Consider the following 20594-nt stretch of genomic DNA (forward strand, 5'->3'; position numbering starts at 1 on the left):
TGTGGCCTCACCAAGGCCCTGTACAGCTGTAGCAACACCTCCCTGCCCCTGTACTCAAATCCCCTCGCTATGAAGGCCAACATGCCATTTGCTTTCTTAACCGCCTGCTGTACCTGCATGCCAAACTTCAATGACTGATGTACCATGACACCCAGGTCTCGTTGCACCTTCCCTTTTCCTAATCTGTCACCATTCAGATAATAGTCTGTCTCTCTGTTTTTACCACCAAAGTGGATAACCTCACATTTATCCACATTATACTTCATCTGCCATGCATTTGCCCACTCACCTAACCTATCCAAGTCACTCTGCAGCCTCATAGCATCCTCCTCGCAGCTCACACTGCCACCCAACTTAGTGTCATCCGCAAATTTGGAGATACTACATTTAATCCCCTCATCTAAATCATTAATGTACAATGTAAACAGCTGGGGCCCCAGCACAGAACCTTGCGGTACCCCACTAGTCACTGCCTGCCATTCTGAAAAGTACCCATTTACTCCTACTCGTTGCTTCCTGTCTGACAACCAGTTCTCAATCCACGTCAGCACACTACCCCCAATCCCATGTGCTTTAACTTTACACATTAATCTCTTGTGTGGGACCTTGTCGAAAGCCTTCTGAAAGTCCAAATATACCACATCAACTGGTTCTCCCTTGTCCACTTTACTGGAAACATCCTCAAAAAGTTCCAGAAGGTTTGTCAAGCATGATTTCCCTTTCACAAATCCATGCTGACTTGGACCTATCATGTCACCATTTTACAAATGCACTGCTATGACATCCTTAATAACTGATTCCATCATTTTACCCACTACTGAGGTCAGGCTGACCGGTCTATAATTCCCTGTTTTCTCTCTCCCTCCTTTTTTTTAAAAAAGTGGGGTTACATTGGCTACCCTCCACTCCATAGGAACTGATCCAGAGTCAATGGAATGTTGGAAAATGACTGTCAATGCATCCACTATTTCCAAGGCCACCTCCTTAAGTACTCTGGGATGCAGTCCATCAGGCCCTGGGGATTTATTGGCCTTCAATCCCATCAATTTCCCCAACACAATTTCCCGACTAATAAAGATTTCCCTCAGTTCCTCCTCCTTATTAGACCCTCTGACCCCTTTTATATCCGGAAGGTTATTGGTGTCCTCCTTAGTGAATACCGAACCAAAGTACTTGTTCAATTGGTCTGCCATTTCTTTGTTCCCAGTTATGACTTCCCCTGATTCTGACTGCAGGGGACCTATGTTTGTCTTTACTAACCTTTTTCTCTTTACATACCTATAGAAACTTTTGCAATCCGCCTTAATGTTCCCTGCAAGCTTCTTCTCGTACTCCATTTTCCCTGCCCTAATCAAACCCTTTGTCCTCCTCTGCTGAGTTCTAAATTTCTCCCAGTCCCCGGGTTCACTGCTATTTCTGGCCAATTTGTATGCCACTTCCTTGGCTTTAATACTATCCCTGATTTCCCTTGATAGCCACGGTTGAGCCACCTTCCCTTTTTTATTTTTACGCCAGACAGGAATGTACAATTGTTGTAGTTCATCCATGCGGTCTCTATGTCTGCCATTGCCCATCCACAGTCAACCCCTTAAGTACCATTCGCCAATCTATCCTAGCCAATTCACGCCTCATACCTTCAAAGTTACCCTTCTTTAAGTTCTGGACCATGGTCTCTGAATTAACTGTTTCATTCTCCATCCTAATGCAGAATTCCACCATATTATGATCACTCTTCCCCAAGGGGCCTCGCACAATGAGATTGCTAATTAATCCTCTCTCATCTCTCATTACACAACACCCAGTCTAAGATGGCCTCCCCCCTAGTTGGTTCCTTGACATATTGGTCTAGAAAACCATCCCTTATGCACTCCAGGAAATCCTCCTCCACTGTATTGCTTCCAGTTTGGCTCGCCCAATCTATGTGCATATTAAAGTCACCCATTATAACTGCTGCACCTTTATTGCATGCACCCCTAATTTCCTGTTTGATACCCTCCCCAACATCACTACTACTGTTTGGAGGTCTGTACACAACTCCCACTAACGTTTTTTGCCCTTTGGTGTTCTGCAGCTCTACCCATATAGATTCCACATCATCCAAGCTAATGTCCTTCCGAACTATTGCATTAATCTCCTCTTTAACCAGCAATGCTACCCCACCTCCTTTTCCTTTTATTCTATCCTTCCTGAATGTTGAATACCGCTGGATGTTGAGTTCCCAGCCCTGATTATCCTGGAGCCACGTCTCCATAATCCCAATCACATCATATTTGTTAACATCTATTTGCACAGTTAATTCATCCAACTTATTGCGGATACTCCTTGCATTAAGACACAAAGCCTTCAGGCTTGTTTTTTTAACACCCTTTGTCCTTTTAGAATTTTGCTGTACAGTGGCCCTTTTTGTTCTTTGCCTTGGGTTTCTCTGCCCTCCACTTTTCCTCATCTCCTTTCTGTCTTTTGCTTTTGCCTCCTTTTTGTCTCCTGTCTCCCTGCATTGGTTCCCATCCCCCTGCCATATTAGTTTAACTCCTCCCCAACAGCACTAGCAAACACTCCCCCTAGGACACTTCAGAGTATCCTTTTATTTATATCCTGGTGGGTCTCCTGTGGCCTGGTGAATCAAAGCCTTGGATCTCGAGTATGTCACACTCCAGGCATCATGTTACAGATGTCACATTTTGTTACAGTTCCAAAATAATTTTTTAATTGGGTATTTTACCCTGGATTCTTGTGAGCTGCAGCCTGAAATGTACAAACAATTTACTGACTTCTAATTGACGTCAATTTGCAAGCATCTATAATTACCTGGATTACCACAGGGACTGTACAGTAGACTCTACATGGCCCATACGCAGCGCCATAGGGGATCTACTAATAGATCAGAAAAATTGGATTCCAGCATTTCAGTCTCATCATTTTTTGTTATGATCCAGAACAAAACAAATATGAGTGGCAAATAAAGTCAATCTGGCTAAGGCATCGTAAGTATATGCGGTCACAATGAAAGAATAATCCCGCAGGAAACACTTCAATCAACGTTGATCAGAAAATGAGATGCATTTAGAAACAATGCGATTGGCTTAAAAACACATCATATAATATTGCGGTGACTGAGTGGATCACTGTGACTCAGCTGATTATTTTTTTCCTTCATCCCTTTGGGAAGTGTCTGGCCATTACTTACAGTACAAACAATAATGACCAGTGTGTGCTCTTATTCTTTGGCATAGTGTATTGGAAAAACAATGTGTATATCTCTCTCATTATTTTTACTTGTATCTCTCAGTCTTTGTCCTTTGAGGATTGTTAACATTGATTTTTTTTTAAGTAAAGCATCCTCCACATTGTATGTATTATTAGTTTTCTCACAGTCTGCGGACTTTACAAGGATAAAACAGGTATCCAGTCCATAAAACTATTAACTTGGCATGGTCAATATAAGAATAGGACATTTGGAAAAGCAAAATTCGGTCAGGCAGAGTCAGCATGGATTTATGAAAGGGAAGTCATGTTTGACAAATTTGCTGGAGTTCTTTGAGGATGTAATGAACAGGGTGGATAAAGGGGAACCAGTGGATGTGGTGTATTTGGACTTCCAGAAGGCATTTGACAAGGTGCCACATAAAAGGTTACTGCACAAGATAAAAGTTCACGGGGTTGGGGGTAATATGTTAGCATGGATAGAGGATTGGCTAACTAGCAGAAAACAGAGAGTCAGTTCATTCTCTGGTTGGCAACCAGTAGTCGGGTGTTGCAGGGATCAGTGCTGGGACCCCAACTATTTACAGTCTATATTAACGATTTGGATGAAGGGACTGAGTGTAACGTAGCCAAGTTTGCTGACGATACAAAGATGGGAGGAAAAGCAATGTGTGAGGAGGTCACACAAGATCTGCAAAAGGACATAGACAGGCTAAGTGAGTGGGCAAAAATTTGGCAGATGGGAGTATAAGGTTGGAAAATGTGAGGTCATGCACTGTTGCAGAAAAAATTGAAGAGCAAGTTATTATTTAAATGGAGAAAGATTGCAAAGTGCTGTAGTACAGCCAGACCTGGGGGTACTTGTACATGAAACATAAAAGGATAGTATGCAGGTACAGCAAGTGATCAGGAAGGCCAATGGTATCTTGGCCTTTATTGCAAAGGGGCTGGAGTATGAAAGCAAGGAAGTCTTGCTACAGCTATATAAGGTATTGGTGAGGCCACACCTGGAATATTGCGTGCAGTTTTGGTTTCCATATTTACGAAAGGATATACTTGCTTTGGAGGCAGTTCAGAGAAGATTCACTAGGTTGATTCCGGGAATGAACGGGTTGACTTATGAGGAAAGGTTGAGTAGGTTGGGCCTCTACACATTGGAGTTCAGAAGAATGAGGGGAGATCTTATCGAAATGTATAAGATTATGAGGGGGCTTGACAAGGTGGATGCAGAGAGGATGTTTCCACTGATGGGGGAGACTAGAACTAGAAGGCACGATCTTAGAATAAGGGGCTGCCCATTTAAAACAGAGATGAGGAGAAATTTCTTCTGAGGGTTGTAAATCTGTGGAATTCGCTGCCTTAGAGAGCTGTGGAAACTGGGACATTGAATAAATTTAAGACAGAAAAAGACAGTTTCTTAAACGATAAGGGGTTATGGGGAGCGGGTGGGGAAGTGAAGCTGAGACCATGATCAGATCAGCCATGATCTTATTGAATGGCGGAGCAGGCTCGAGGGGCTGTATGACATACTCCTGCTCCTATTTCTTATGTTCTTATAAAAAAAAATAGGAGCAGGAGTAGGGCATTTGGCCCCTCGAGCCTGCTCCGCCAGTTAATAAGGTTATGGCTGATCTGAATATTGACTCAGCTCCACTTCCATGCCCACTCCCCATAGCCCTTTATTCCCTTATCGCTCAAAAATCTGTCTATCTCCACCTTAAATATATTCAATATCTGCAGCACAGAAGGCTTCATATGTGTAGAATTTGGCACCATATGTGCATGCAGTAAGTGAGCTTTTCTCAGAATCTTCAGCTATATTTTGTCATTTACTCCTTTCCTATGACTTATTTGCAATATATTAAAGGAGTGCGATCAAATTATGTATGAAACTTTGAGAATACACCAGTCTTTTTCCATAGGTGGAATCTGATAGATGGGACCTTTGTAATTCATTCCTTCTCTCCTTCCCCTTCTTACAAACCAAAATGAGCAAACAACTCACCTGATTGTTCCAGGTTACTTCAAGATCTAGAAAATGGAAGGTACCACTGGTTATTTTTACTTCTATCCTCCTCCTTAGTAATCTTCATATTTTACCCAGTTTGAAGCCAAAAGTTCCTCCAGTTGCCACAAGAAACCTCAATTAATATTGCAGTCTTCTGATGAATCCATGAGCCCAAATGAGGATGCCAAAGTGGGCTTGGATTTTAATATAAGGGTCTGCTTGTGGCAGTTTATTGCTTACAGTGTCCGTCTAATGGAACTGCAAGGATTGTTGCATACAGATTCAAGATGGGCAGAGTCAACAGAGTTGGCTTTGCAGCAGTTTGTTACTGATGTAGTCAGATGGGAATGAGATGATTTGGATTGCAGGTCTTAAGATACCTCGAGCTTTTCAAGGTTTTTAGATAGTATAAGAAACACAGGATTACTTTGTGGTCACTCCTGTGGTAGATGTTGTGATTCCATTCCTATCCCTTTTGATATTTTGAAGTCTTCTGTTGCTGCAGATATTTTGTGATGATTTCTTGCTCTCTCAAATTTATGTTACTGTTTAATTTTTATAGCAGTAAGAAAATACAAATATAGATGTGGTGCTCTTACTCTATCATTTCTAAAAGCTGAATAGAAAATTACTTATAATCAAAAAAATAAAAGTTTGGATTCTACTGTCCTTTATTCTATTTTGATTTTTATGAAATGGGATTTGAACTACTGTGCCATTGCTTTAAAAATGTCCCAAGATATTATTACTGTTATTTCCTTGGAAATACTGGAGCATCCAGCCATTTATCTTCTAGGTACAATTGATAAAATTTGATGCATTTAGTCCATTATGATTACTGTACCACTATTCTAATTTGATAATGTACCCTACAGACAATAATATTTCTTCAGTTATCAACTTAAGAGTCTGAAGTGTTTTCTTAATGTTGCTTCTTAATATTTGACAAATGAGACATTGCTTCCTTTTTCCAGATTGGCGGTCTAGAATTTCCACCAAAAAAGCTATTTGGTAACAGGGATGAAAGAGTGATTGCCGAGAGACGATCCCACTTAGAGGTATTGTTGAGCATTTATTCAAGTGTCTGTCGTGGCTGCAATAATTATGTTATGTGAGTACAAATGCTTCCCAACTCAAATAACAGTAACAATTGTTTTAAGTGAACACAGAATGTGGCAGTAGTAATCTGTGGTTGATAAAAACAGCTACCATTCTGAATACTAGAATTAGGATATTTTAAAATATATCATATGGAATTAATGTAATAATGACTCACGATATATCAGCATAGAGCAACATAACATTAACATCTTGTTCGTAATGAGTCAAGATTTTTAATGTTATAACCGCTCTTGCATATAACCAAATTATCTATACCAGTAATGGGATGTGTTGATTCTTTGTTACAACATACTTTAGGAAATTTTTGTAAATGTGTGAATTTGACTTTGTTTTTAAAATATATTTCATTATTTGTACATTTATTTTCCAGTTTTCTGCCTTTAACCCTCCTGTAAATATGATAACAATAGATCACTGGAACCTCACCCAAGCTGCCATTCTTCAAGTATGAGCCTGGACAGTGAGTGTTGACAGGTTATCCAGGCATATGGGGATCATCATAGCTAAGCTCAATGTTATCAGCAGAGCCGACTCCAGTGTAGTCTTCACCTAACATCCACAAATGTACACTTTCCCGCCAAGGTCACTGGACAGTAATCAGGAGCAAGAATCCAGACTTTATATTTACACTTTCTTCTTGGGGACATTAAGGCTAATTAAGTGTTTCACTGCTGCACTGGCTGAGATCAACTAACACAACACAGACTATAGTTTGAATCAGGACTTTTTGATCTGTGTGATTCAGCACCACACTGGATGGTACATTTACCTATTGGTACAGATGCAGCGTCGAAAATCCGGAGTTCCGGACTCCAGGCTGATCAATGACAGGGTCATCCGGAATCGGTAAAATGTTCCATAATCGGGACCCACTGCCGACCTCTGGCCTCACCTCGTCGCTGCTGACCTTACCTCGGGGCCTCGTCGCCGGCTCACTCGAACACCACCTTGGCGGGGCCCACTGACCCGAATGCCTCATCAGCGGGGCCCACCCACTTGAACACCATCTTGGCGGGGCCAACTTGCCCGAATGCCTCTTCAGCGGGGCCCACCCACCCGAACGCCACCTCGGCAGGGCCTGCTCGCCCGAACACCACCTCGGCGGGGCCCGCCTTCCCGAACACCTCAGTGGGGCCCACCCAAATACCACCTCAGCGGGGCCAGACCACCCGAACACCACCTCGACAGGGCCCGCCCAAAGACCTCATCGATGGCTCAGATATTTCCGGATTCGTGGCGTCAGCAAGACGTTCCGAAGTCCGGAAATACCCAGAATCCGAAATGGCCTCAGTCCTGAGGGTTCCGGATTCTCGATGCTGTACCTGTATAATATTTAAAATAATATTGAATTAAAAGTTTTTTTGTTTTAATTTAAGTTGAAATACACAACAACAACTTGCATTTATATAGCGCCTTTAACATAGTAAAACATCCCAAGGCACTTGACGAGCAATTAGCAAGTAAGATTTGACACCAAACCACATAAGGAGATAGCTGGACAGGTGACCAAAAGCTTAGTTAAAAAGGTAGGTTTTAAAGAGCATCTTAAAGGAGGAGAGAGAGGTGGAGAGGTTTAGGGAGGGAATTCCAGAGCTTAGGGCCTAGGTAGCTGATGGCACGGCCGCTAATGGTGGAGCAATTAAAATCGGGGATACACAAGAGGCCATAATTTAAGGAGCTCTGAGATCTTTGAGGGTTGTAGGGCTGGAGGATGTTACAGAAATCGGGTGGGGTAAGGCCATGGAGGGATTTGAAAACAAGGATGAGAATTTTTAAATTGAGGCATGCCGAACCATGAGCCAATGTAAGTTAATGAGCACTGCTGATGGATGAACGGGACTTGGTGCAAGTTAGGATGCGGGCAGCAGAGTTGAATGAGCTCAAGTTTATAGAGGGCGGAAGATGGGAGGCCAGCCAAGGGAGGATTGGAATAGTCGAGTCTAGGTGTAGCAAAGGCAGGGATGAGGGTTTCCTCAGCAGATCAGCTGAGGGAGTGGCAGAGATGGGCGATGTTATGGAGGTGGAAGTAGGTGGTCTTGGTGATGGAGCGGATATGTGACGACAAACTTTATTTGTGGTTTTCATTTCAAAAAATCACTGTCATGGTTGCTTATAAAGATAGCAAAAAAAATCCAAAACAATCTCAACTCTATTGTTTCACTGCAGATTGAATAAGGTTGTTTTGTTTGATTACTTTGTTTTTAAATTGTCCAAACCCAAATAATCATGGTTATCAAGGTGATAAATATACTTTGCACCACTGAGTTTATAGGTATCTCTCCTGTCAGTAGCCAGCACTTTGAAATAACTCCTTCTTGCACTGTCAACTTCGTTCTCATTTGAACTGCTGACAGACACACACTGTCAAGGGGAAAACTGAGAGCCTGTCCATCTCACTATGAAAATGTATCTGTTATTGATCCTATCGTGGAATGGGTTTGACAGGAAGATCAGGGAATAATCATCAGCCTTGTTCGTCCTCCATCCTAGCACAAAATTGAAGAGATCATGAAAGGAAAATGGAAATAAATAATTCAGAGCAAGGTTAGGAAATTATTGTGACCAGTCCCAGCATGCTTTGTGAATCTAGTCCTACTCCTATTTTTTTTCACAATCAAAGGCTGATGAGTGGCATTTCTTTCAATACCTTGTTTCCCTCTTTGCCACCTATCTGCAAGGAGAGATTGTCTTTCCATTGCTGTCAAACAGACAGAGTAATTCACAAACAAATGTGCATTAACAATTCAACCCATTCTCCTAGAAGTATAGGACTGCTTCTGAACTCTTTCATATCACCTCCTTTTCAATGGTCTTCAGATTTGTGAGTCAACCTACAGCATTTAGCTAGAATATTCCATTTACCATGAGAAACCTTGACTTGTGCTGAAGTATCCTGGTGAGCCCATCAGCAGTGAATGCGTAAGGTGGACTCAGTGAAGCAGTCTCTATAATAGTTTATCCCCTGTAGTATCCTCCCCCAGCCAGGATTGTGTCTATTCACAGTGTCTGGGTGAGAAAAGTTAACATGGAGACATTCCCTTTCTACAGCTATCTGAATTTGTGCCAATAGACACACCGCTAGGCCGCCTTTTCAATTGCTGCTATCTTTTCTCAAACCTCTTGGCTAATAGTTATTTGCCAGTTCTCGTTAACCCATTGTTTATTTGCTACATTGTTTTAGATGAGTTCAGATATTTTTTTGCATTCTACAGGCTTTTTCTATAGATGGAATCTGACACAAACTTTCAGTCTCCTTTTGCCCTTTTAGTTGGACAGGAATAGGTTGATTCAAATCACAGATCTTGGGTACCTCTGGTCATTTCAAAATTTACAGATTACCTCATGAATAGCATGACAAGTTTTTGGCCATTGCCAAACAGATGACTGGTGACTTGTCAAATTATTTTGTGAACCACTGTGACTTTGAACTGGCCTGATTGACAATTAATTATTTGAGTCTTGCCAGATGGATCGCAATGGCCTTTTCCAGTGCTTCCATTCCAATGTTTGTGTTCTGAAACGGATACTTACATTTGTGGACTAATTCAATCTTTGTTGCTTTATAAGCATTTATATATATATATATACACACTGCTTTTTTACTTCTCTGTTATTAGCTTATGTGTAAATAAATCGGACTATTAGTATTAGTCAACATCTGTAACGTTCTGACCTTGTGATATTTACTGCCTTTTGCAGTGGCAAGGCGGTATGGTGGGAAAACTTTGTGTGGCAAAGACTAAGAAGTCTTGTGGCATGCTACAATATAGCAGGTAGAAATGCAAATTTCACCTCATAGATGTTTTTCTGCTTATGGAGACTCCCTTTTTGCTGTGGTCACAGGTTTAAGCTGTTGGAAAAGAAGTCTAACTGCAACAGTGATCTCTTCTTATTATACAGCATCGGAACCTGACAAGCAAACTAATTACAATGCTAGATTGAAAACCCAGCCAAATAATTCGAATTAAAATCTCATTCTTAGGATGTAAATAAAGTCTTTTATTCCGTCATGTTAAATTGATAATGGATAGAGTGATGGAGAACATTTGTCGTTCAGTTTTGCATTTTTTTTATTAATGTGAATTATCTCTCCTGAAGCTCATGTAACAACTTTGAAAGGAAAACCAAGCTGTTTTCAGATTTTGGGGTTCTGCTGTTCATTTAAAGCACATTAGTTGTCCTTAAGTACACAATTGTTTGTAATCTTTAAATTTCTGTGTTGTCAAGGGAGCACTATGCATGTCTATATGATTCAAGAGGCAGGATAATAGAATGAAATATCCCTGAATTAGAAAATCTAATAATCAGTTAGAATCACAACCAGATAGCAGACTGGCCTGATTGAATTAGTCCATGGTATTTTTTTATTCTAAATGTAACAGATGCCGAACATTACATCTGTTGCCAGAGGTCGGTAACCTGAAGTCATTCAGGGTTATAGAAGAAAGTTTAAAGCAAATGAATACCACTTGTCAGCAGCATTAGGGAATTAATATGAACAAAAACTTGCAATTAGTCTTGAGCTATAGGTTAGATAAATCAATTAATTATATTATAATGCTTGTTTTAATGATCTACTAATCTGTAAGGTGTTGAGCTGAAAGAAATATCATCAATCATACATCTTCAGTGAAAGAAAAATTAACAATTCTTGATTTACATGTTTATAATTTTCTTACCATGTAACAAATCTTAAACTCTCAAATCTCAATTATACTTATAACCGAGTCCATCGAAAGGTCACCTACCATTTTAGTCAATCTGTGATGTTACAAAGCTGACCAAAAAAAGACATAATGATAAGTGATATTTCAGCACAGATAACTAAATGGCAATCTTTGAAAGGTAATCATGGCTATTAATGATGATCTCATCTGTTATCCTATGCTAACATATTGGCCCTGAAATCCCGGTTTCTGCTTCCCGCGGGCGTTCGACTAGAAATAGGACAAGATGCACACTTACCTTTTAGTCGAACGCTCACCAGAGATCCCAGACTCGAGGCCTCCTCTTCTTGTGCAAAGGAGCACGTTCACGTTGGGACATCCGTAGAAGTCATGTGGGCCTGGACACCCAATCACGGTAAAGTATTTTCTCATTCATAGTGATAGGAGTTTCGTAAGTCCGAAACTCCTAGTACTATGACTGAGAAACACCCCCAAACACTACATAAAACATTTTTTAAAAATTCACATAAATACATTATAGAAATTAAAGTTGATAGAAATGTTTTTGAAAAAAAAGCTATTTGCCAATTTTTAAAAAAGTTTTAATTATGGTTTAAAATAAAATTACCTGAGTGGGCAGGGTTTTTAACATAAATATGTATTTTTAAATGTTATTTTAATATGTTTTTGATATGTTTTTAAACTCTTACGCTGGTAAAAGTAGGCTATGCGCCTGCTTTTACCAGGCGCAAGAGTTTTAAGGACATTCGTTGGGCAAGAGATGGGCAAATAGCCCAATCTCTGCTGTGGGAATGTCTTTGCTCCCGCATAGCATGCGATCTGTCAAGCCAGAAACTTGACAGATCGGAAAAGCTGGTTTTCAGCACATGCGCATTGCGTGCCGAAAACCGGATTTTCCGATGCTTTCCCAGGTCCATACACACTCCATATGGACCCGAGGAGGCCAGAATTTCAGGGCCATTAATAGTTAGATATGACCTCTTCAAATAAACTGTTAATTGAAATGCTGGTATTTGGTTTGCATCAATTAAAATATTGAATGAAAGGGAAAAAAAAAAGTTCCATTGAGCGAAGGATGCCTTGGGCTGAAGGAAGAGCAATTTTCCTTTGGCAAAAGTTTCTGATTTTACTAGTTGTGGTTTGTTACCTTGTACATATTGAGGATTTTAATCCCCTGTTGGCATTGTTATTAAACCCAGAACTGGAATGGGGTGGTACTCTAGCACTGCAAGAGCACTTGTGGTTTTGAGTCCCAGGGTAATTTCAATCCACTAGGATAAAAACACAAAATGCTGGAAATCTCAGCGGGTCAGGCAGCATCTCTGGAGAGAAAGCAGAGTTTCAACCCGAAACGTTAACTCTGTTTTCTCTCCACAGATGCTGCCTGACCCGCTGAGATTTCCAGCATTTTCTGTGTTTATTCCAGCATCCGCAGTATTTTGCTTATGTATTAGTGTTCAATCCATTTGGCACAGTCTTGAGGGGGAGGATAGTTTACAGCTGGGCTGCTGGAGAAACATCTCAATATATTTTCCCCATCCCTAAGTACAGCTTCTCAGGATCAAAAACAGAAAAGACCCATTCAAATATTGGCTTCATCATTCTTCAATTTGCTGCCAGTCAGCCCTCTCGCCTCTGAGTCAGAAACCTGTGGGTACAGGTCCCACTCCAGGACTTGAGCAGATAATTTCGGTTGACACTCCAATGCAGCCCTGTCAGAGGTGCCGTCTTTCGGATGAAACGTTAAACTGCCCTCTCAGTGGACACAAAAGGTCCATGGAACCATTCAAAGAAGAGCAGGGGAGTTCTCCCAATGTCCTGGTCGACTAAAACAGTTGAATTGGTCATTTATCTCATTGCTGTTTGCAGGAACTTGCTGTGAGCAAATTGGCTGCTGTGTGTCACTACATTAGAATAGTGAGTACACTTCAAAAGAGCACTTTGAGATGTCCTCAGGTCGTGAAAAGTACTATGTACATGGTAGCTTTTTCTTTCAGACATTTAATAGCAGTAGACCTGAATGCGCAATAATCCTCAAAATTTTAGGGACTGCAGGTTATAAACATACAAAAAAAAGATGGACAGAAAAAGAGAACTGGTCTATCGTGCCTGTCCCATTTAGTAATAGTATAACCAAGTATGATCCTCAACATTCCCCAGCCACCAGCAGCCATGTAATCTCAAAAGAAAAAAAAAATTAAACCCCAAGCCGAAAGGTAATTGAACATTTTTACAAAAGCAAAATACTGCAGGTGCTGGAAATCTGAAATAAAAACCAAAAATGCTGGAAATACTCAGCAGGTCAAGCAGCATCTGTAGAGCGAGAAACAGAGTTGACATTTCAAGTCGATGATCTTTCATCAGAAGTTCTGACGAAAGGTCATTGACCTGAAACATTAACTCTGTTTCTCGCTCCACAGATGCTGCCTGACCTGCTGAGTATTGAACATTTTTACATTTGTTCAGTTAGATGTAGTCCACTTTTCTTTTAGCACAGGCCTTGTTTTCAGTAGTTACATTAAGATACTAGTCAATAATGCTGAAAATGCAATGAACATATGGTGTACTATTGATAGCATTTGAACAGCAGTGCATGCAGAAAATGACAATTACAGTCCCTGCTAATATCATTGTGGAGTCCTTGTATGCGCAGGATATCTGCACAGTTCACTTTCAGGTAGTGCATTCCAGATCACAACAACTCGCTGCGTAAACACATTTCTCCTCATCTCCCCTCTGGTTCTTTTCCCAATTCACTTAAATCTGTGTCCCCTGGTTACCAACCCTCCTGCCAGTGGAAACAGTTTCTCTCTATCGACTCTATCAAAACCCTTCGTGAGCTTTTTACAGATGAAATATTCAATGTATTTGTTCTGTTTTTCTTGCAGAGATACCTCAGGAACTTCTTCACTTTGATCTTAAAGTCTCCAACTTCACCAATAAACCTACAAAAAGAGGATTTTACACTGTCGAAGCACACTCTGTGCGAGTTTACACCTTTCTTCAGGAAAGGAGTTTTTGACTTTAGCAGTCATGGGACTGGGTAATTGAATAAGACAACTACAAGATTTACCCATTTTTATTTAAGGACCAGGACCAAAAGCAGTGCCTTCTCACTATCAGACTAGATTTTCTAAAAATACAGGCAGATTATCTTGTGTCTCACAGTATCGTTATGAAAAGTATCTCAAGTTTCTTCTGTTTACATTGAAAAGCACCACCATATATTCTAAAAATAGAATGCTACATGTACAGTCAATAAGCTCTTTCTAGAGATAAATGTGATTTTCTTCCACTGTAGCCAATTGTATAAAACTCTCCAGCAACTAGAGGCAGGGGCTTAGATTGTAAATATTTGCACCAAACCAGTAGAGAACTACTGATGATATTGTTTCTTGCCATAAGCCAAACTGAGTTCATCTAGATTAGTAACAATGGTTCAAAATGCCTGATGATACATTTCCTTGTCCATAGTTATTACCTAAGATATTCTACCATGAACCTTTAATTGAATCACTCTATTCACTGTTGAGTGACTAACCTTTATAAATACACAGAGTCCAGCTTTAAGAGTAATCTTTTTTGGAAATAAGGGCCCTGAATTTGTGGACGGAGGCGTACCTCCAGAGTACCCCTTTGACCCGCAAAACATCTATGAACTTACCTCCTGGCTCCAAAGCTACAGAGAGTTTGGGTCCTGGAGAATCCGGGCTTAAGCCTGCAAAAAGGTTCACGGAACCCAGGGAAGCAAGCGGATCAAAAGTATCCTTGGGATTATGTGGGCCAGGTCCTCCAACGAGAAAGGAAGATTCCATCGCAGTCATTTCCAAATGGAATCCCCAAATAATTAAACAATTTAGACAACTTTAATAAATATAAATGTTCTGATTTTCAAATTTAATTAAAAGTCTCTTCATACACCAAATGCAATAAAATGCAATAATTTTTTGAAAAATAATTTTAAAGATTTTAATCCAGGCCAATATTTGCATAATGTAATTTTAAGAGTTTGTGCATCAATTTTTATTTTTACATTTTTAATTTAAGATTTATAGTAACCCTTACGCTGGTACAAGTAGGCCATATATCTGCTCTTTCCAGCCGTAAGAGTTTCTTGGGCAATTACTGGACAGTAGTTGGGCAAAGAGCCCAGCTCTGTGCCAGCAAAAATGATTTTCCAGTCGGTTCATATGATCTGTCAAGGCATACCTTGACAGATCATAAATACTGGGTTTTCGCACATGTGCAGTACATGCGGAAACCCGTATCTTGTGGGGCCTTTCTGAAGGATTACGATGGCATATGCCGTCAAACTGTAAATTCTGGCCTATTATTACATGTTAATCATGGACATAGTTTTGCTGTGATGCACTTGGCCAAAATAATGGGACAAGTATTTTAAAAGATCTTAATCAATTACAGGCCCAATTAATAACTGCATTTCTGATCTAATAAAAGTTAATGTAACAAGTACAGTTATACCTGTGATTACCTATAGTGACTTGATCATTTACAATCGTTTAACCTGGTGTAGATCTCTCAGTTCTGCTTTCTCTGTCTGATCCCCAAAAGCAGTGCAGAGTTTAAGTTGAACTAAGTTAGCAGCTCACCTCGATTCAAAGCAGTCTGTTATAGGCAGTTATGTCACCAGTAATGGTGACCCAAGTAGTGTAGAAATCCCTTGATTCAGCAACCAGCTGCCTGTGTGGGGCAATTATGGCTAGACAGAGCATTTATATTGTTACTTATTTCCTTCAGTTTGCCATTAATTTAATGCTAGAAATGTGCAGAATATTTTAGGAAATCACACCAGGGAATATTTTAAGTCAATATCACAAAATATTTTGTACTTATCCATAAATATCTCAAACTTCCCAGCATTTCTAATTTAAAGATGATTGTTATAAGTTTAAGTTGTTGTAAGTTTAACAAAATTTTTCCTTCCTTAAAATCACTTAGTCTTCTGAAATCTAAATCAGATTTTGATTTCAAGATGGGTGATAGAAAAGCATTATTTTATATTTTTTGCAGACAAATAAACCTAAGTAGAACAAAGTTGTTCATTTCATATATTCACAAAGTAGTGTTATTTTAAGAAACAATCTGTTACTCCTGATTTAATAAATAAACTAATGTAAAAGGATAAAATTATAATAGTCATTCATTCTAAAAGCTAGGTTTTCAACTAAAACCTTGTAGCCCCATAAATTGTGCGATTTTGACTGGGGAAATGCACGTATTCAATTTCTTATGGAATTTTATTGTGCCGTTCACATGAACAAGCTGTAATTTATTTTGCAATCTCAGTTTGAACTTGTTAAGTAAAGCTCATGAATGCAACCAGAAATTAAATTGAGTTGTGTCAATGGTGCAGCAGAACTTTTGACTTGTGCTGTTTTTAAGTTGTGTGATAGCAAGATTGGAGAGCATGCCAGGGAGTGTGACACTGGAATTCATGGCTTGTTTCCATTTTCAATATTTAAATGCAAAGCTTGACACTCTCTGGTAATGATTTAGACTCCCCACATGCAACAACAATTTGCATTTATATAGCACCTTTAACATAGCAAAATGTCCCAAGGCACTTGATATTTGATCTTGGGTCACTTGCTGACACTTCTGACCTTAGTGGGATGCAACTGTATGACTTTATTCACCTAGATTAGCTATGACCCAGTATTAGCAAGAGAAGTCACGGAATCTGGGCTGACAGTCAAAAGAAAGCTTGAATGAAGTACTGGGAAAATGGAAGAGTGGATAACATTATACCATTTTGTACAAGGTTATATGCTGATGTTTAAATAGCAGGAGGAATTGGTGTTCTTTTAGTGTGTATAATCATACCATTCATTGTAGAATGAAGTTCTGTTGAGCACTCTTATTGCTGCTCTCATCACTATCGCCTTAGCTTCTTAGGGCTAGACTTTCCTCTTCATTTTTGACTGTTTTCTCGACGGTACAGCTCTTTTTCGGCGGAAAACCACCCGGCGAAAGTTTTCCCTTTTTTAAAAAAGTTCCGCTGACATTTTCAAAATACCGCTGGGGAGCAGAGACCTCCTGTGTGCACCGCCGAGAAAACCGTCACCATCCAAATTTGCCTCAACGGTGACCCATATGCAAGATCGAAAAAAAAAAACACCCACGAGAAGCTGCCGGAAACAGGGCGTTACATAAGTTCCCTGCAAAGGTAGATTAAAGGTTTTTTAATAATTATTTTAAAATTCTTTCATGACGTTAAAAAGGGTCGTGAGAATGTTGTCAACATTTTTATTTTGTGTTTCATAGAAAAAATATTTTTTGAGGTTTTTTTTCGCCCCCCCCCCCCCCCCTCTCTAGGCCCAATCGCAACCTCGGTCTAAATTTTGAGTACTTGCCATCAATTCTGGTAAGAACCGCCCATTTTGCCAAGTTTCGCGTTTAACCTCCGAGAATCTACATGGAATCCATTTTCTCGCCAGACGGTACATTTTTCCTTTTTTATGGAATTTTTCGCCAGCGTTATTTGAAGAAACTTAGCAGTCTCTTTGGTTGGCAATCCGGTGGTGTGGGGCTTTAGGGAAAGTCTAGTCCTCAGTGTCTTTGATTAGTTAACATTTTCATGTAATTATGGGAAACCTTTATTCGAGACAGCAATAATCACGGTCCCGAACTAATTGATTATTCATAAATGTTACTGATGGACTTCTGAAAATAATTACATGAAGTAAAATAATTTATGTAGTTCTTCTAAATGCTGAACTATTTGTTTAATTAGCCAAGTCAGTGCCACATCTATGCATATTATTGCATACATGTTTGGAGACACAACAAAGTTTGAAATAAATTGGCTACAATTAGTACTTTCATTGTTACAGGCTTCTTTATAGAATAATGTTGCTGCACTAATCAATCATTTTTCTCCTCAATGTACCATTCAAATATTTTTCCCTGCTTGAAACTAAACATGCACACATTTGTATTTCAATTTAAAAATATCTGTTCATTTAAAACATAGTTGCTTCCTTGGCTTTCCTTATGCTTTCAATCATTCAGAGGCTTACAGGTAGTCATCTCAATTCATAAATCTTCTCTACAATTAGAAAAACCTGAATTGTTCTGATGTGGAATAGCATTCATAGTTGCAAGGCGAACAGCAAAACGCAGGTTGGAGTGGACATCTGAAATTGGTATATGGTGACTGAACAGACAGAAAGACACAACTCATACTTACATATATTAACACGTTCCAAAGCACAATTTCACACAAACTGAATTACTTTGAAGTGCAGTCCCTCTTGTTATTTGGAAAACTTGGATAACATTGGTCCAAGATGGATTCTATAGGCTAAAATTCCATCTGTATATACAGTGCAATAAAAGGAATACCACCCACACCAGAGGCATCTCAAACTATTGTCCCATGAAGATCTGTGAAGTAGGAATAGTCTCCCATGACTTTCATAAATTTTTCGGGTATCTTGATTGCAAAGAGATGGTGGAAACAATCTAGAATTGTTGTGTGTTTTTTTCACTACATTATGGGTGTGCTTTGTTGTATAGATGTACTTTGTGTAAACCCAGATTGGTGAATATTGGCCATCACTACGTTCAGTAGTTTTCATGTGAAAAGAGCTACACTGAACAGCTTCTGCTTCACATCTTTTACATTTATAATGTAGTCGCTGACAATCATAAAGTTCATTAAACCAGTTATGACCTAGTTGTATGCTGGTTCTAATATTTGTACTTAGCTACTGGGTAGATTGTTAAGTAAAAAGGAAACACTATAAATATTGTACATGAAAATACGAGTAAAGTTTTTTTAAAGTATTTTTTTTAGTAACTGGGAATTTATTGAGGGTCCTATAATTACCAAGATGTCGTATTTGTACACTGTGTATATAAGCATAAATAATGCAATCTCAGCCTGATTCTGCACCTAATTGTGTAATCATTTATAATTTATAACCGCGGTATGTATGTTTTTATAGTGTTTAAAACTGCTATTTGTAAAGTAAACTCACTGACCTCAAATAAAATGTTAAGCTGAACAGCTGCTCCCATTCTGCTTCTTATACGTATCAAAGTAAAAGCTTCATTTATGAAGGAACAACATTTCAGATGTTTGGAAATAAGCTTCACTGTTCTCATGGGATCAATAGAACATTGCTGCACAGATTGTTGGTGTCAGCACCATATGTGCCAAACAACTACCTACCAAGGACACTAAACAAGTTAGTTCCACTTATCACACTTGTATAGTCTGAGAACTGTGGGAATAACATGTATTCCCACAGTTATCATCAGCCACCCCCAATTTAATAATTGTCCCATTAAGTACAAAACCTGCCATCTCCAATGGGAGCTCCCTCACTAATACATTAAATATAGTTCCTACACACCGCAAGCCCACTACATTGAACATGGGGGTGATCAATAGGTTATGCAATGAGGGCAGAAACATAGAAATTTACTTCTGAGACACAGGTCATAAGAACTTTTTCATAAATCATTAAAAATGGATTGTAAAAGTCAAACCGACATTTGATGTGGTCATCAGACAACTAAATGTCCGCTTGATCGGCACTCCATCCATCATCTAAACCATTCACTCCCTCCACACCGGTACACCGTGTCTGCAGTGTCTTCTTGGGAAGTCCCTTGGAATCGAGGATGGCTTGCTTCCACACTAAAAATGAGTTCTCAAGTGACTAGAGTCCAATGCGGGACCTACTGACTCTGTCACAGGTGGGGTAGACGGTGCTTGAAGGGGCAGGTGGGTGAGTTGATTGGGTTGACGTGCGCTCTTTCCGCTGTTTGCGCTTGGCTTCCACTAGCTCCCAGCGAAGGACTCGAGGTGTTCGGCGCCCTCCTGGATGCTTCTCCACTTTAAGCAGTCTTGGGCCAGGGATTCCCAGCTGTCGGGGATGTTGCACCTCTACAAGGAGGCTTTGAGGGTGTCCTTGAAGCGTTTCCTCTACCCACCTGGGGCTCTCTTGCCTTGTCGGAGCTCCAAGTAGAGTGCTTGTTTTGGGAGTCTCGTATCGGGCATGCGGACAATGTGGCCCGTCCATCGGAGCTGATCAAGCGTGGTCAATGCTTTGATGGCCTGAGCGAGAACGCTGATGTTGGTGTGCCTATCCTGCCAATGGATTTGCAGGATCTTGCCGAGGCAGCGTTGATGGTACTTCTCCAGTACTTTGAGCTGCCTACTGTACATGGTCCATGTCTCTGAAACAACCTATAGGAGGGCGGGTACCACTACTGCTCTGTAGACCATGAGCTTGGTGCCGGATTTAAGATTCTGGTCTTCAAACACACTTCCTCAGGCGACCAAAGAAGACAGTGTTCAACTTCATCATCGACGTCTGCCCTTGTTGACAGTAGGCTCCCGAGGTATGGAAAATGGTCCAAGTTGTCCAAGGCCTCGTCATGGATTTTAATAATCGAAGAGGGGGGGGTGGGGGGGAAAGTACTGTGTGGCGGGGACAGGTTGGTAGAGGACCTTTGTCTTACGGATGTTTAGGGTAAGGCCCACGCTCTCGTACGCTTTGGTAAAGTTGTTGATGATGGTTTGGAGTTAGACCTCGGAG

The 20594-nt window shown here is 40.1% G+C and overlaps 1 protein-coding gene across 4 annotated transcripts in view; it reads left to right on the plus strand.

Annotated features, from left to right (window-relative positions):
* Nucleotides 1-19045, plus strand: part of kif16ba (kinesin family member 16Ba) — a 306911-nt gene extending 287866 nt beyond the window's left edge. For all 4 annotated transcript variants that reach the window (XM_070889808.1, XM_070889811.1, XM_070889813.1 and 1 more), the window contains 2 exons: nucleotides 6187-6270; nucleotides 13911-19045. In XM_070889808.1, the coding sequence (XP_070745909.1) occupies nucleotides 6187-6270; nucleotides 13911-14069 (243 nt within the window). In that variant the 3' untranslated portion in view covers nucleotides 14070-19045. The remainder of the gene's footprint in view (nucleotides 1-6186; nucleotides 6271-13910) is intronic.
* The last annotated feature ends 1549 nt before the right edge of the window (nucleotides 19046-20594 follow it).

This window comes from Pristiophorus japonicus, chromosome 9 (assembly GCF_044704955.1).
Source record: "Pristiophorus japonicus isolate sPriJap1 chromosome 9, sPriJap1.hap1, whole genome shotgun sequence".
NCBI lineage: Eukaryota > Metazoa > Chordata > Chondrichthyes > Pristiophoridae > Pristiophorus > Pristiophorus japonicus.